The sequence below is a fragment of the Meles meles genome, chromosome 4 (genome assembly GCF_922984935.1).
Source record: "Meles meles chromosome 4, mMelMel3.1 paternal haplotype, whole genome shotgun sequence".
Classification (NCBI taxonomy): Eukaryota; Metazoa; Chordata; class Mammalia; order Carnivora; family Mustelidae; genus Meles; species Meles meles.
The window spans coordinates 22,199,188-22,216,583 of record NC_060069.1 but is presented as its reverse complement, the minus strand read 5'-3'; the positions used below and the strand labels follow the sequence as shown (position 1 = coordinate 22,216,583).

The 17,396-nt window shown below is 34.1% G+C and overlaps 1 protein-coding gene across 6 annotated transcripts in view; it reads left to right on the top strand.

The window, feature by feature from the left end:
- Positions 1-17,396, top strand: part of SLC4A7 (solute carrier family 4 member 7) — a 116,574-nt gene that overhangs the window by 88,746 nt on the left and 10,432 nt on the right. For all 6 annotated transcript variants that reach the window (XM_046001499.1, XM_046001496.1, XM_046001497.1 and 3 more), the window contains 8 exons: positions 1,164-1,269; positions 3,465-3,626; positions 4,026-4,139; positions 6,821-6,982; positions 7,167-7,418; positions 10,092-10,160; positions 11,623-11,796; positions 15,760-15,891. In XM_046001499.1, the coding sequence (XP_045857455.1) occupies positions 1,164-1,269; positions 3,465-3,626; positions 4,026-4,139; positions 6,821-6,982; positions 7,167-7,418; positions 10,092-10,160; positions 11,623-11,796; positions 15,760-15,891 (1,171 nt within the window). The remainder of the gene's footprint in view (positions 1-1,163; positions 1,270-3,464; positions 3,627-4,025; positions 4,140-6,820; positions 6,983-7,166; positions 7,419-10,091; positions 10,161-11,622; positions 11,797-15,759; positions 15,892-17,396) is intronic.

Genomic DNA, 17,396 nt, shown 5'->3' with positions numbered 1-17,396 from the left:
GTGATCATGATTCGGTCAGCTGTCATCCTGTGAACATTTGCAGGTACTGTGTTAGCAGTGTTGCATAATTCATATCACATGTGACTTGATTATTTGTATCATAGCCCCTTTTGTGTATGAAGAAACTGAACCTCATGGAGGTTAAAACCTGCCTTGAGTCAGCTAGTAAATGATAGAGCGTGGAATGAATCCTAAGTCCAGCCTCTTCTCTTGCCTGTTCTCAGAACAGCTCATAAGCTAACTGGGAATATTCCTGTGTGTTTCTTCTTTTTATTTTTTATTATTTTTTTCTTTTTCTTTTTAAAATTCACATTTAGAGATTTCTTTGTGTATGCTCCTAGGTTTTCTTTAGGTGAAATAGTTCTGGATATAAACCGAACTCTGTGATCTCCTTATGACCTTCCTAGTCCTGTCCTGATGAAAAATCATGTTACTTTATTTCTGTAAGAATGAATCTTAAGATCAGTGAAGGATCTTAAGGATCCTTAAGAAGGATCATGAGTAGGCAGGGCTTGTCAGAGTACAAAGCATTCATAGGAGTATCGCTTTATTGGGAATCTGTGTGTTTTGTGTATGTGTGGGTAGGGAGGCAGAACAGCTCCCCTGGGGGTTAAGTAGGTAAGATTTAGTGGAGAGTGACCTTGCTAAACATGGTGGTATCTTGTCATATTTTTAAAGAAAATAGTATCCCTCCCCAAGGGATATATGTTACAGGTTTCATTAAAGTACTCTGTAAAATATCATTGTATTGATATTTGTATATTAATTATGTTCTATTTACATAGGGCAAATCTTGTTTCCTTCCATTGTTTCTGATGTGTTTTCACTTTCTAGTCTCCATGCATTGTAGCATGGGAAAAAAGTTTAATTAAAAGCTACCAAAGGGGCGCCTGGGTGGCTCTGTGTTTTAAGCATCTGCCTTCAGCTCAGGTCCTGATCTCAGGGTCTTGGATCTAACCCCATGACTGGATTCCCTGCTCGGTGGGGAGTCTGCTCCTCCCTCTCCGATTGCCCCTCCCCCCAACACATGCATGCGTGCTCTCTCTCAAATAAATAAGATCTAACAACAGCAACAAAAAGCTACCACATTGTGTGATTGCTTTAATAAAATGTAAACATGAAATGCAGGACCCTTAAAATTTTATCCTGTTCTCATTTCTCAGATGTGTATGTATGGAACCTCCTAACCCTAGCAATGAAACTCTAAAAATATGGAAGGAAAAGAATTTAACAGCAGATGATATTTTCTGGGGGAATCTCACTGTTTCTGTGAGTACATGATAAAATAAAGGATTTTGCAAACATTAACCTAGTTCTTTAGCTTTTTATGAGTAGACCTACATTTTCCTCTTGATCAGTAGGTATGCTGTGTTTTCAGAGTGTGGTGGTGTGCTGAGCAGACAGGAGTTACCACATGTTTATGTATCATGCAGTAAAAAAGTGTACACTGGAAAGAATGAACCTGGTAAGGGGGATAAAAATGAACTAAATGTGACTTCCAAGATTTAATTAATTAAAAAGTATGAATATACTTCTGGTTTCTAATTCCATGTAGATTGTAGATTGATAAATTCAAAGAAAGTGTTACTAGGACTATGGTTGAATATACTGGGGTTGACAGAACAGTCCACATCCCTTGTTCTGTTCTCCATGTGTCAGTTTATCTCCTCCATGAACAGCTTATTTAGAAGATCATGAATCCTTTCCTAATGTCCTCGATATCAAACTGAACTTGGTTTAACTGTGGCGTAGTAGTCTACTCTGTAGTCTAGTCTGTAGAAACCAGTGTAACTTAAGCAACTAAGAAGGGAAACAGGACAAAAACATGTAATGAGCACCTACTGTGTACTGAATACTACCACATGTTCTTATGATGTTGTTCTGGCCATAGAGTATCTGTTCAGGGCACTTCCCAGACTGGGCTTTGGTATTATGGTATAAACTGATTCTGGCAACATCAATTAAAATCAAGAGCTCTTGAGCTTCTCTGGTGCTTTTTATATCATATGAGCCATTATAGGTCATTGTTTTTTCACTAAAGATAATAGTTATATTATTGGAAGGGTATCGATATATAATTGGAAGGGTGCCATCTGCAATTTTATCTCACTAATAATTCAAGTCTGTATGGTCCACTACAGTAGCCATTGGCCAAATGTGTCTAATTTAAATTTAAATTAATTGATTAAATTTAAATTAATAATGTAAATTTAAATTTAAATACAATTAACTAGAAGTTCAGTTCTCAGTTGCACTAGCAATGTTTCAAGAGCTCAGTCAGTTCATGTGGCTGCTACATTAGACAATGGAGATATAGAATATTTCTGTCAACACAGATAGTTCTGTAGGACAGTGCTGATTTAAAACATATTTATTTATCAATAATTAACCTAGATTAATGCTTCACTGTTTTATTAAAAAGTCAGTTTTCCTACAAAAGAGGTAGAGTTAATAGAGGTGCTCAAATGAAAGTGATCTGTTAAAAAAGACCTCATACCACGGTGAATAGGAGGTCTTGATACTACAGATAAAGGTCTTCTGCGTTTGTTTTCTTGATATTCAAAAGGCCCACAGTTTTTGTTTTTGTTAGTTTTTTATACTTACAGCTTTTATTTTTGTGATCCATGATGTAAATCTGTAGCTGTACTAATCTCAGCAATTAGAAATTGAGAATAATCCTTTGACTATTTCTCTCTTGGTAAACCTGAGTTGTGTTTGTTAAAATGAGTCTCCTTAGAATGTAAGTAACATTAGTGATATGTATCATTGTTAATCTCTGGTTGTCTTTCAGTACTTTTTCCCCAAAAGGAAAATTAGGTCAATAGAAAATTACATTATATTATGCCATATAATTGATGAAGAATTTTTAAAAATAAAATTACTACTTGAATGATTGCTCTGCTGCAACTAGTCCCATGCTTCAATCCCATGGTTTTCAGTTAAGTCAGAAAAGCCACCTGGTTTTTATTCCTGATTTGAATTTAGCACTGTAGCCATTTCTTATTCAGCATTGTAAGTAGACGCAGTAGCAATTTTCTGTCAGTTGCTTTTGTTTTAAATGACTTGTTTGGAAATAAAGAGAAGATAGTAAAATGGCGGATCAGCACGAATGCATACAAAATATGTGGGAATTACTATTCACTCCAAGACATTCACTAAAGGGAATATGGAATTGAAAGGACCGTGTGGTATAACTTGGCAAAACACTGTATTTCAGTTCAGTGACTTAAGATACACATGTTTTTCAAACTGTAACATCTCTGAACTCAGAGTATATCTTATAGTTGATGATATGTTAAAGTTGACTTGGCAGTATTTTTTTTTTCTAAGTGAAATATAAAATAATGGCATGTCTTCAGTCACTAGAATCTTTGAGTCGGTGGAGTTCATTGACAATTTATTAGATACTTGAGAATCTTCTTCATTTTCTCCTTTTTCTATTTTTTTCCTTCTTTTTTCCCCAGGAATGTAGAACCTTTCATGGTGTATTTGTAGGATCAGCTTGTAGTCTTCATGGACCTTATATTCCAGATGTGCTCTTTTGGTGTGTCATCTTATTTTTCACAACATTTTTTCTGTCTTCATTCCTCAAGCAATTTAAGACCAAGCGGTATTTTCCTACTAAGGTAATTGGGGTGTGGTTTTGGAGTCCTGATAGTATTCATGTTTTTAGTTTTTGTTACCTTGGTTTTTTTCAGAACAGTAATACATTGTTTGGGGTTAATACTTGATATCAAATAGTGGTAAAGAACTTATTGATAGTGAAAAATGTATATCCCATTTCTGAACTAACGGTAGGAAGATAATGGTACCGTGAGGAATGGGATGGTAGTAGTATGTTAGTTGTGAAATGTGTTCTGTCTCTTTTTGAAAAGATATTAGATATAAATGTATTTCATGGACATGTCAATAATTAAAAACGTTATTCACATTTTCTAGTGGCATATTTTAATCTGAAAGGCGAGAATTATTTAGAAAAGGCACAGTTTTTCTGCATTTATTTTAACATAATCCCTTTAATATAGGTGCGATCGACAATCAGTGACTTTGCTGTATTTCTCACAATAGTAATAATGGTTGCAATTGACTACCTTGTAGGAGTTCCATCTCCTAAACTTCATGTTCCTGAAAAATTCGAGGTAAGAATTAAAATATTTGGCTATTTGTTACTTGGGGATACCGAACTAATTTAAAATTAGACACTTTATAGAAATATATATTTCTCACATACATAAAAGATGACAAGATATGAAGAGACAAGTGAACCTATTTAGGAAGTAAGCAAGAAGGTATCGAAGTTAGTCCCATCAGAGAGAGTGAATGAAAATACCCATGGTACTTGGGAGTCATTTAAAAAATTTGACCCTGCTGTTGTAACTGGAGTTCATGATGTATTTTCCAGGCGAAAGAAACATTTTTTATTCCTTCATAAGGAAGTGACTCAAACTTGAATTTAAAATTGTAACAAGGAGATCCTAGTTATTAGTAGGGTAGTGTTATCTGACAATAAATGGAATGCTCCATGTCTCATTTCTAGCAGAATCAGGAGAGAATTAAGTGTATTCTTCCACAAGAAGAATGATGCCTATGTGATCATCCATGAACTCTTTGCATTCATCAGTAGCCTGTAGCTATGTTGTGCATAATATAGCATATGCATAACATACATTCAAAAATTGTTTTCCCTTTTAAGTAGGAGTTGGTAGCTTTTGAATAGTTTCTGGAATTTCTTACAGTTGAGTATTTGTGTCACTGGTTATGTTTATCTTTATAGCAAATTATATGACTTCTTTTAAAAACAGAAGGTTTAAAGATGATTAGAAATAAGGAATAAAATGAATATAATTTTAGTCTGTTTTATTTCTCGCTGGGGAAAAATTATTTTTAAAACCAGTAGTCTCCAAAGTAGAGTGCATGGGTGGAAAATGATCCACTAAAATTATATAGAAGGTCTACTTAGATTTTTATTTAAAAATAAGAAAAATTTAGCTTTGTAATACTTACTATATGAATTTTACTATATGGAAAACCATTAGTAACCTAACATAAATGTGTATAGAGCCATTGGGTATACTCAATTATGTTAAAAAATTTTTTTATTGTTTTATTGCTGGAAGTATATAATAAAATTTGGATACCTTCGTTTGAAAGCACAGATACTGAGCCTCTGAAGATTTTTGGCCATCAAAAGATAACTATATGAAAGTTTTTTTTTAAACCAAGTCTTTTACCAAATGAAACTATAAATTAATACTGGTTCAAAATATTGATGTAATTTCCTTTAATCCTGGGCCCTGCTCCTTACTTTTATTCCTAAATATATTTTTGTTAATTGTTTATTGATCTAGCTTTCAAGTAGCAAACTGATTTCAAGGGGCATAAGATATATTTGGGGAAATAAATCAAGGAACACTTAAGAACTTTGTATTGTACATATAAAATATTTCTATTCATGTACAATTTTTAATATCAAACAGCTTAATGTGTATCGGTGTGGGAAAATTGGAATGCCTGCATTTGAAAATACTTAATGTTTCTTTTTTTTTTTTTTTTTTTTTGTTTTTTGTTTTTTGTTTTTTGTTTTTTGTTTTTTTTTTAAATTTTTATTTTTATTTTTTTTTATTTATTTTTTTTCAGCGTAACAGTATTCATTCTTTTTGCACAACACCCAGTGCTCCATGCAAAACGTGCCCTCCCCATCACCCACCACCTGTTCCCCCAACCTCCCACCCCTGACCCTTCAAAACCCTCAGGTTGTTTTTCAGAGTCCATAGTCTCTTATGGTTCGCCTGTATTGACATGTTTTTGCGACGAAAATACAGGCTTAAAATGAAGTTTAGGTAATGAAAACATGTTTAGATTTCAGTATATTCAGTGCCTTCCAAGAATACTAACCTTGTAGGATCTTTTAAAATGTTTTGTTATAAAACAAATTTTATGTTACAGCATTGGAATGTGTTTGAGTCCGATAAATTGCCAGATCTTTGGAAAAGTATGTCCTGAGGCCCAGTTCTGACCCTGCCTCTGACCCTTTAGTACTGACCCTGCCAAGATCACTAGTCTGTAGGATCTTCAAAGCAGTTTAGTTTAGGAGTTGATCTAGTAGGTAGATGACCTCACTTTATTCGAAGTAGGTTAGGAGCATGTTGAAATGACACTCTGCTTTGTCTATAACAAACCTCCCAAACATAAAGCCTGTAAAACACCAACACCTTATTTGTTCAGAAATCAGTGGCAGTTGGTACCAAACTTAGCCTGGTACTGGTCTGGTCTCTTGGTTTGGGATCTTTCTGTATGGCTGCAGTCATCCATTGCTTTGATATTGGCAGTATCTCTTCATTCCCATGTCTGGGAGCTCAGATCAGATGGTTGAAGCAGCTGGGGTAATTGGTTCCTTTCTCTCTCTCACCATGTTGTATCTTAACCTCAAGAAGGCTTATCCAGGCTTACTCAGCAGCTTAATCTCAGGGTTCCAAGAGGGTTAGAGAAACTGCAAGGTCCCTTGAGATCAAGACTTAGAAGTCACACAGTGTCCCTTTGGCTTTATTCTGTTGGCTGAAATAAACTATAAGGACATCCTAGGTCCAAGGGGAGGAAATGGATTTCTCCTGTAGATGGAAAGATTGACTACATGGCCAAGTGACCTGCATCGAGGGATGGGAACCATTCTTGTGGCTATCTTTGCAGATAATTCACTACACATTCCAAGATTTAATCTAGTTCTTTTTAACCCCTTGGAATTTCTTGGAATAGACACAACCCATGTTGCAGAAATTTTGTGCAGTAGTAAGAAACGTCTTTATCTTTAATTTTTTAACAGCCCACTGATCCAAGTAGGGGCTGGATCATAAGCCCGTTGGGAGAGAACCCTTGGTGGACTTTATTAATAGCTGCCATCCCAGCTCTGCTTTGTACCATTCTCATCTTTATGGACCAGCAAATTACGGCTGTAATCATAAACAGAAAGGAGCACAAATTGAAGGTAATTCTAAAACTTTGCCTCAGGTCTGTAATTTCTTCAAGAGTTTGAGATATTTTCATAATGACTAGAACACTAAAATGTTGAGATGAAAATTAATTTCTTCCCTGTGTATAAAGTAATGTAGTATTTTAACCTAAAAGAATAGTTTTGACTTATAAATATTCATGTTCATTTCACTTTTCAGAAGGGAGCTGGCTACCACCTTGATTTGCTCATGGTTGGTGTTATGTTGGGAGTTTGCTCTATCATGGGACTTCCATGGTTTGTGGCTGCAACAGTGTTGTCCATAAGTCATGTCAACAGCTTGAAAGTTGAATCTGAATGTTCTGCTCCCGGGGAGCAACCCAAGTTTTTGGGAATTCGTGAACAGCGAGTTACAGGGCTCATGATTTTTATTCTGATGGGCCTATCTGTGTTCATGACTTCAGTACTAAAGGTAAAATATTTTAAAATCTTTTTTGTCCTAAAATTATACTTGCTTATATGAAAATGAAACATGAAAATATCTAAAATTAGTTTCATTTCCTGGAATTTACTTGGAAAATAATATTTTGATAAATCGTGTTTAATATAGGAGGGATTTCAGTGTTAGATGTGTCCATTTTAGAAATATTATAGAAGGATAGTATTAAAGACTATATAGAGTTTTGGAAGGAGTTAATCCATGGCTTTGTTATGATCTAAAAGATCATATGATCTAAATATACCCAGAAGATTTTATAGGCATTTAGAGAAAGTAATAGTGAAATATGGTTGATAGAATTATTTGACCAAAATGTGAAAATAATTGCTATTAATTAAATAAATGTATTCTTTCTGATCAGCTAAATGAAGTAAAGGTAGTAGCGCTCATTAGAAAATAAGCACAGCTAATATAAATGAAGAATGCAAGAACTACGTTTAATGCAAGAACTTTATGTTAAATATCTTTTAGTTACATCTGGTATTTACTATACATATCCTAATGAATCTAGTGATTAAAAAATATAACAATAGCAAATGTAGCTAAGTGTATAATCTGAGATTTTCAGTTCATCGTGGGAAGAACTCTACTCCATTTTTTTCCTTTGGTGTTTTAGTTATTGCAAAAAAATATTAAGCAGAGAGCTATGTACATTTATATATTGGGGAACAAACTTGGAGTGTGTATATATGTTACTATATTAACTTAAAAAATTAAAGTTGTATGCTAGACTTCTTTGGCCTTCATCTCATGAACTTTATAGCAACGGACTAATTCACCAGGTATTTGTTGAGTAGTTACTCTGCTATTAAGACTGGGGGAAATAATAATAAATAGGATATATTATTGTTTGCTTTTCAGAACTTGGCAGTCTAGTTGGTGAAGCAGATAGGTAAAGGGGCATTTACTGCATTGTAGTGAGTGTATTGTTGGAAGTACCTGGCAAAAGAGGAGAAAGATTTAGTGTACTCTTTTGGGGATATTGTCCCCTACTAAGGAAGGTTGCATTTAAAATTTTTTAAGTATTGACTGTATATAGGCAGGAAATTCAAATAGAACATCAGGAAAGCCCTAAAATGAAAAGTTAGTCTTCCTATTTTCTGTTGCTTTCCAGAACCAACTCTCCAGAGGTAAATTCTTTTTAACATCTTTATTTTTTAAAGTTATATTGGTAGTTACAACCATTATAGTTTTACATGCTTTTATAATTTTATTTTTTGCTTTATTATTTTTACATTGAGTCTCTTTACCTAAGACAGTGATTCTCAAAGTTTAGTCTAAGGATGACCTCTGGGAGTTCACAGAAGCAAAAGTATTTGGGGAGCGTGTCCTCAGTTTATCTTTGAAGAACCTAGAAGGGTCCTGAGACCAAAAAGCTTGGGAGTCTGTTATGTAAGGTCGGATGTTTTATGAGGATTTAACACACTATGTGTCTACCAGCCAGTCTTCCTTCCATCACCTGCCTTTGGTTGACTGTGTTTTTAGTTTTATTGTAATGGTTACCAACATTTGCATTCTGTGCTGTAATTATAATTAAACTGTCCAGGCTTTTTCTGTAAGTTAAATTATAAAAATGTAAGCCCTCTGGGAACACATAATGAGTATTATGATGATACGTGTATGTTCACTGAGGACTAAGCAGTCTGATCTGCCTGCATGGAGGCAGAAATAGACCCTATTTCACTAAGTTCCTGTTGCTGCTTGAATAGTAACTGCCCAAGCCTTAGGACCCAGTCAGTTTTCTTAGGACAAAATTAATTATTTTGATAATTATATGTTTAAATCTAGAAGCCTTTTTCTTTCTGATTATTTTTCCTAGCATTCTAAAGTTGCTTTATGGGTAAAATAATCTCTCAGAATTTCCTGAGGATATTTATTAGATTTTTAACTTGTTTTCTTCTCTCCCTGTAGTACCTTTTCCTCCTGGGTTTCTTAGGAAGGACATACTCAGTTCATAGAGAGTGAATGTGGTTTTCCTCTGTAGCTGTTAGGTCTTGTTTCTTGTTTTTGAGAAGGTGGATGGAGCCCGTTAATGGCTTTCCTATAGGATGCCTAGACATGGTAGATAGGCAGTTGGGATCCCTCTAACTGCCAAAGTAATAAGGACTTTCTTTTGGAGTGGAGTTCAATTATTATATCAGTAAATGATACTACTGTATAATAGTTACTATATGGTAGTGATATAAAAATTAATGGCTAATGTGCTTACAAATTTTTTAAATTAAGCTTTTATTTTAATTCCTGGTTAAAGCTTTATGAATGATTGATACGCACCATGTGCTTTTCTGAGTATTTTAGTATTTGAAATCCTTTAATCTTCATGCAGTCTGTTATAGAAATTATGGCATAGAGAGGTTAAGGCTCAAGAAGAGGTTAACTGGCTTTTTAAACCAAGCAGTCTTGATTGTAGTGCTCACATGCTTAACCACTGGACATTCTCCCGTTTCATGAAGAAAACATGTAGAAGATAGTTTTTCAAAGAGGCTCTTGTTTACTAGCATTTTTCTTGTAGAATATAAGTTAGGTCTCATCACTGAAAGATCTTTTAATTCTACCTCCATAGGTACTCACTGTGTTTTTGTGTATTTTACTGCTATGAAATTGTTTTAGTAGCATGGGTTCTAACTGTGGTCCTTTTACTTACAGTTTATTCCAATGCCTGTCCTGTATGGTGTTTTCCTTTATATGGGAGTTTCCTCATTAAAAGGAATCCAGGCAAGTTTTAAGTAGTTAATGATTTTGTAGAGAAACTTAAAACATATTTTACATTTGCAAAGATTGTTTTTTTATAATGGTAGTATTCTCAACTCTGATATTCTGAGAGGCAGATTAGCTGATGACTTCAAATCCAGATTTTCCGAGTGATTATTGCTTACTACACATTTTTACCCTCAAGAATGAGATCATGATCTTTTTTTTTTTTAAATTAACATATAATATATTATTAGCCCCAGGGGTACAGGTCTGTGAATCGCCAGGTTTACACATTTCACAGCACTCACCATAGCACATACCCTCCCCAATGTCCACAACCCAACCAGCCTCTCCCTGTCCTCCCCGCCAACCCTTAGTTGATCATGACCTCTTTTTAATAGAAGCCAGTGAAAGGCCTTGTAACTATTGATAAAGACTGGTATAGTAAGAGGGGGGATGTTGAGGACTGGAATGGTTAATACTTGCCATTTGTGCAGTGCATTACATTTATAAAGCCTAGTACACAAATTAGTTTCTGTGATTCGCAAAACAACATTGTTAGGCAGGAAAGGAAGAAATACTAATTTTGTCAACTAATAAACAGAGGGACTTACGGACTGTTCTTAATCAAGTAAGCAATGGAGCCAAGGTTGAACCCAGTGATTTCCCTACTCTGTTTGTCTTGTTTATAATAATTCCTAGAAAACAACCTGATAAAATTTATTTAGTTCTTTGTGTAAAACATTTGGCTCCATAAGCACTGTTAGCACCACGTGGCCACACCTATCATGGAAAGCATATTGTCTGATGTTGCCAGCTGAGGCTGGCAAGGCTTCACAGAGATTGCATCTTTTTTTTTCCCAATAGTCTTGGATCTCCCCTCCACTGGTCAAGAAATGATCTCATCAACTCACTTGATTTTTTTATTTTTTTACTTTTTCTTTTACAACTTTTCTTTTATAATTTTGTGAGATCTTACTCCTGGTTTATAAATGAAGAAACTAAAGTTCAGAAAGACCAAGGAATTTGCTCATAGTTTCCTTTGCGTTGGGTGGAAGTTTAATAATTGTGACTTAAGGCTATTTTATAGCATTGATAATGTTAGAGTTGGAAAGAACCTTGGAAATTGTTATTTTGCTGTACATATTAGAAAACAAGGTCAAAGAAAGTAAATGGCTTATGCAGTTGATTATAGCAAATAAGCATATCTAAATATTTTAATCCCCCAACTTAAGACATTTTGGTTTGAGTTTTCTGATTAAATTAATTGCATTAATTTAGAATGATTGCCTTGATTTTTGCCCCTCTCCTTGGGTCCAGATGTTCTGTATTGCAGTATTCTCCTATACTATCAGAACATATCAAGGAAGTTACAGTTTAAATCACAAAACTCTGAGGTTTTGTATAATTTCCCAAGTAGCAGAAATGATGCTTTTGTTGAAAACTTTTTCTTGCTTTGTTTTGTTTTCCATTCAATACGTAGTTTTTTGACCGTATAAAATTATTTGGAATGCCTGCTAAGCATCAGCCCGATCTGATATATCTTCGTTACGTGCCTCTCTGGAAAGTCCATATTTTCACAGTCATTCAGCTCACTTGTCTGGTTCTTTTGTGGGTGATAAAAGCTTCAGCTGCTGCAGTTGTTTTTCCCATGATGGTAAGGCTTTTTTTTTTCAGACTTTGTCACTGATTAATAACACTCTATGTTTCAACAGTATTTTACTTTTTCTTAGTAATATAATAACATATTAGTAATATTTGTATTTGAGAAAGGGAATAGCCCACCTTAAGTACCTTAGGTGTTTCAAAATATGAACTGGCCCTTTCGTAGCCATTAAGCCAGTCACTTTAGAAACTGAATTCGCTTGTTATTTTCCACATTTTTGTTTGTTTTTTTTAGTTCCTGGGCTATAGAATGTTGTTTTGTATTTTTAAACAACTTTAAAGTTTAGGACATTTATGGAACAAAGATGATAATGAGATTAAAAAAGCAACGTTTATGGAACAAAGATGATAATGAGATACAAAAAAGCAAAGCAGCTAGAACAGCATAGTTTTTTAACAGAATGTTTCAATACATCTTTCTCAGAACTTAACAGATCTAGAAGTTAAAAAATAATAAAAATTTTAGGTAATATTAAGAAGACAACATTGTTTACTAAATTATCACAGAATATTGAATTTTGCAAACAGAGAATATTCATCCTTCTGTAAATTCCATGTAAACACTGGTTATGTACTTGGCCACAGAGAAAGTCTTTAAAAATTAAGAAGCTATAAAAATTATGCAGGTAATTACATTTCCTGATCACAAATAAATTACAAATGAATAATGAAAAGCACTAAAAACATGTGAAGTATTTAGACATTAAATGCTGAAATAATCCCTGGGTTGAAAACTGAGTTCAAAAAACATTGTGGGTATTGCAGCAGAGAATTTTTAACAAATTTGGTGAGATACATCTAAAGTTCATAAGGAAAATGTATACCCTTCACTACATATATTATTCAAGAAGACTTCTTTAAAAATGCAACCAAATTTTTTATTTGTAAAGCTCAATAATGAATAAGCTCCTTTCAACTTGAGTAAAGAAGAAAAGGACAGAGCGAAATGTACAAGATTAAGAAAGAGAAAAGAAATGTAATCACAGTAGTGGAAGAGATTTGAGGGGCTTTAAGAAAGTACTACATGAATCTATAGCAGTAAGTTTGTACATCTAGAGTGGAGGTTGACGAACTTTATTTCTGTAAAGAGTCAAATATTTTCCGCTTTGTAGATCACAAGATATATAGGCACTTCTATAACACGAGAGAAATTTCCATAATTTCTTATTGGTAAAATCTAAAAAGTAATTGTACAGTTTTTTAAAATGAAAGACTACTAATGAGAAGAATGTAATTCTTTTTCATTTGAGATATTTCACTGGGCTGAGGTTCAAAGTTAGTGTTCCCTATCATCAAATCAATTCCAAATGTGCATCTTTAAAACCTTATTTTAGGTCACAGGCCATACAGAACAGGTAGGGCAAGATTTAACCCAAGGTCTAGAGGAGATGGGTTATTTCCATTCTATACATACATTTCCAAGAATTAGCCCAAAGAGAAATAGAAAATTTATGGATCTGTATAACTCAGTTGCACACAAGAGACTGAAAAAATGGCCAAAGATCTGCCCTTGGATCACAGGCCCAGCTGATTTTAAAGAACAGTTAATTCCAGTACTTCTGGAATTATTCTAGACCAAAGGAAAGGAAGAGATGGAAAAGTCTACATTTTTTTCTCATGAAATACTAGCAAGATCTTAATACCAAACAAAGCCTAGTAAAGTTTTAAAAAGAGTGATGGTGACTTCTCACTTAACTAATATAAGTCCAAAAAATCTTAAGATATTAGCAAATAAATTTTTGTGTTTCTAGAAGTAAAATATCATGATTAAATAGAGTGTGATACTTCAGCAGCAAATAAGAAATACCAACATAATTAAAGATAGAAAGTCTTATAAAATTGCAGTCATTGTGCATAAAAATTTGTAAATAAATTCCAATATAGGGAAACACAATATTACTGTTGTTACTCGATATGAACTGAAGGTTCTGTGATAAAAGAATAATATAATATTTGTTAGAAGGGAGAGGTAACATCATTTGTAGATAATATGATTGTTTGCCCGTTAATTCAAATAACTCAAGTGAAAAAAGACTAAAAGCCCTAGTAGAATTAATAAGAATTTTGTTAGAGTGGGTGGTTATAAGAAAACTGATTGACGTACCAAAAGAAATTTACTGTATGATAGCTTTGGATGCTGGAGGTTTGCAAGCAAGGTGTGGATGGGGCCATGCTCCTCTTGTAACCCGTAAGGGAACTCTTTTGCCTCTTCTTAGCTTCTGGTGGTTTGCTGAAAGTTTGGCATTGTGTTGCAACTGTGTAACTCCAAACTGGCACCTTGTGATGTGATCTGTGTATCACTGTGTCTTTATATGACCATTTTATTAAGACCCTGGGCATATTGTATTAGGAACCCACCCTACTCCAGTATGACCTCATCTTAATTATATCTCCAACAACCCTATTTCCAAGTAAAATCATATTCTGAGGTACTGGGGGTTAGGATTTCAATGCATCTTTCATGGGGGACACAATTCAATCCATAATAATGTTGAGGAGTACATAAAATTTAGATCTGAACAAAGAGGAAGATATATCATATTCTTTGTGCATACTTAGTATTGTAAAAATGTCACTTCCAAGTTTGAATTTTATGAGTTTTATTTACATGTGTGTTTGTGTGTATTCGGAGAGGGTGTTGTCATTGTGAACTATATACATTGAGTATATAGTCTTAGAAGATTTAACTATGTATGGGAGCTATGTAAGGTTGCTTTTGTAACCGATACCATATTCAGAAAGAAACCATAAATGAAGATTTAAATGTTAAAATGTAATAGAAATTTTTGAAAAATATTTATGTAGTCTAGTGATAGAGGGTAACTGTTCAAAAGGATAGGGAAACCCAGCTGTAAAGGAAGGATCTATTTGACCACATGATAATTTAATGTTTTATATGAACATAGTAAAATCAGATTGTGAACTAGGAGAAAGTGTTTGTAACATACAGGGCAGATAAAATGCTTCTATCTGAACTACACAGAGCTCTTATGAACTCATGAATAAAAGTCATACAAGGCAATTGAAAACCAGGCAAAAGATGGTAATAAGGAAAATGGTAAGAACAGAAGAAACCAGTGGACATTTGAAAACATCTTGAACCTTAGTAGCAGTTAAAGGAAAACAAATTAAAGTAATGGTGTATCTTTTTTACATAAGTAATTGGAAGTCTAAAGCCAGTATTGGCAAGTGGGTTCTCTAATGAATTGCTCAAGAGATTTTTAAATTTATTTCAATTTGGGGGTGACCGGGTGTCTTAATTGGTTAAGTGTCCTACTCTTGATTTTGGCTCAGGTCACGAGATCGAGCCCTACATTGGGCTTTGTGCTGGGCAGGAATGGAGCCTGCTTAAGATTCTCTGTCTGTCCCCCTTCCCCCTATACACTCTCTTTCATATATATATATATATATATACACACACACACACACACATCTGCTTATATAATGTATATAGTTTAAGGTCATCATAAAAATTAATGATCTTGTACTGTGAAGATACCATGCTTAATCTGCTTTATAATTTTATGCAGAATGTATGGGATTTATATAGGAAGAGGTTAAAAATGCCATTTCTTTTATATGTTTTCTTTGAGCTGGAAGCTTGAAAGATAAATAGGTGACTCCGTTCCTTTGAAATAAGATGGTATATAAAGTGATTTTTTAAAAATTTACTTGAGAGAGAGGGGGAGGAGGCAGGGAGGGACAGAGAGAGACTTTAACAGACTCCTTGCTGAGGGTGGAACCCCAGTCGGGGTTCAATCTCATGACCTGAGCCAAAACCAAGAGTCCTGATGCTTAATCAGCTGCACCATGCAGAGGCCCCTGAAGTGATTTTTACATAAAATACATGAATTACTTTTTTGTTATTTATGATTTGATACTTTTTCTCTCTTTAAATGGCATAATTTGTATATTTTTAGATGTTACTTAATAGTTTCTCCCCCACTTTTTTAAGGTTCTTGCATTAGTCTTTGTACGAAAACTCATGGATCTGTGTTTCACAAAGAGAGAACTTAGTTGGCTTGATGATCTCATGCCAGAAAGTAAGAAAAAGAAAGAAGATGACAAAAAGAAAAAAGAGAAAGAGGTAAAAAGACCAGAATTTCAAATTTATGCTATTCACTTGTTTAATATTTCATATTGAGTAGTTGGCCCTCTTGTGGTCACTTTACAGGAATCCGCTCCTTTGATCCTCCTAAGAACCTTATTATTATGAAGCATAGGCACTTCTATTGTTCCCAGTTTACAAATAAGGAAACTGAGGCATAGGTTAGTAGGGAACTTGTTTAAGACATTAGCTCTTAATGCATTTTACCAACTTAAGTTGCCCCTCCAAAGCCTTGACCCCCCAAAAAAACCTTTCAAAAATTACATATCACATGTGTACTTAATTTTAAAAGTGAGAGAATTTAGCAGTCTTTAAAACATAGGTGAAGCATGGGTAATACAAGCACATTAAATACATCAGCACATTTTACTGTACATTTCAGTGTTAACATTTTAATAATCTGACATACGCATAATGACAAAAAGGACTTTAAATTTAATCTTTTTACAGAAAGTCGTGTTAAACTGTAGTCTTAATTTGCAGTATTATGTCCGGTAGTTACTTTGTATACAGAGATTTACATGAATATTTTATTCTGAATTTGATTTTTTTTAAAATAGCCAGCTCAATGCTATTGCTTAGTAAGAAGAAAAAGTAGACATTGAACATGTAGCATAGATGATTGTATTGATTTTAGTACCCTACTCCGTTTTCCCATTAGAATGAGAATATTGCTTGAAATTCAAAGATAAGAAGAAAGATACAGATTTTAAATATTGTGGTCCTGTTTAAATAGGGATCTCAACATGACTTTTCCCCCTCATTTTTGAGAGAAGGCAACATAATTTATACCTTATTATATTGCATAGTATTTATGGAAATGGATTTGTTAAAACTTAACAGACAAATGTGTTTATGCCTTAGTTTGTTTTTTTTTTCTCATAGCTTGGATTGATTATTCAGTGCTAATTTATGGCACAATTACTGGTTTTTATTTTTTAACAGAAATTATGACTCATTAATTAGGATACTAACTGAAATATATGTAAATGTTTATGAGCTTTTGGTGAATTTTCAAAGAGGATGCAATTCATTTATAAAATACTTAGGTTAAAATTACCTGTTTATTATTTTCTGCATTAAGTTAGAATAAGGTTCAGTTTACATAGCAGAAGACAAAAGTATAGGAGGCCTCAACACAAGCGTTTATGCTCTCCTATAGAAGTCTTGAGAAGAGTGAGTGATCTAGTGTGATGGCTCCCCAGAGTTGTCTGGAGAGCCTGTGCCGCTTTCCCCCCAGCCTAGGCACACAGCTTCCAGTCTCAGAATACCCTCATAGGTCAAAATGAATGCTGAGCCTGAGCTCTCATGTTAGCATTAGAGATGGCAGAAAGGATGGGGTGAGAAAGCAAAATGGGCTCTCCCCTGCTATCCATGTTTTTTAAGAAGTCTCCAGAAATGTCATCCAGTAAGTTCCACTTGAATCTCATGGCCACATGGAGTTACTACGAATGCTGGGAAATTTAGCTCTGGTTTTATTTATT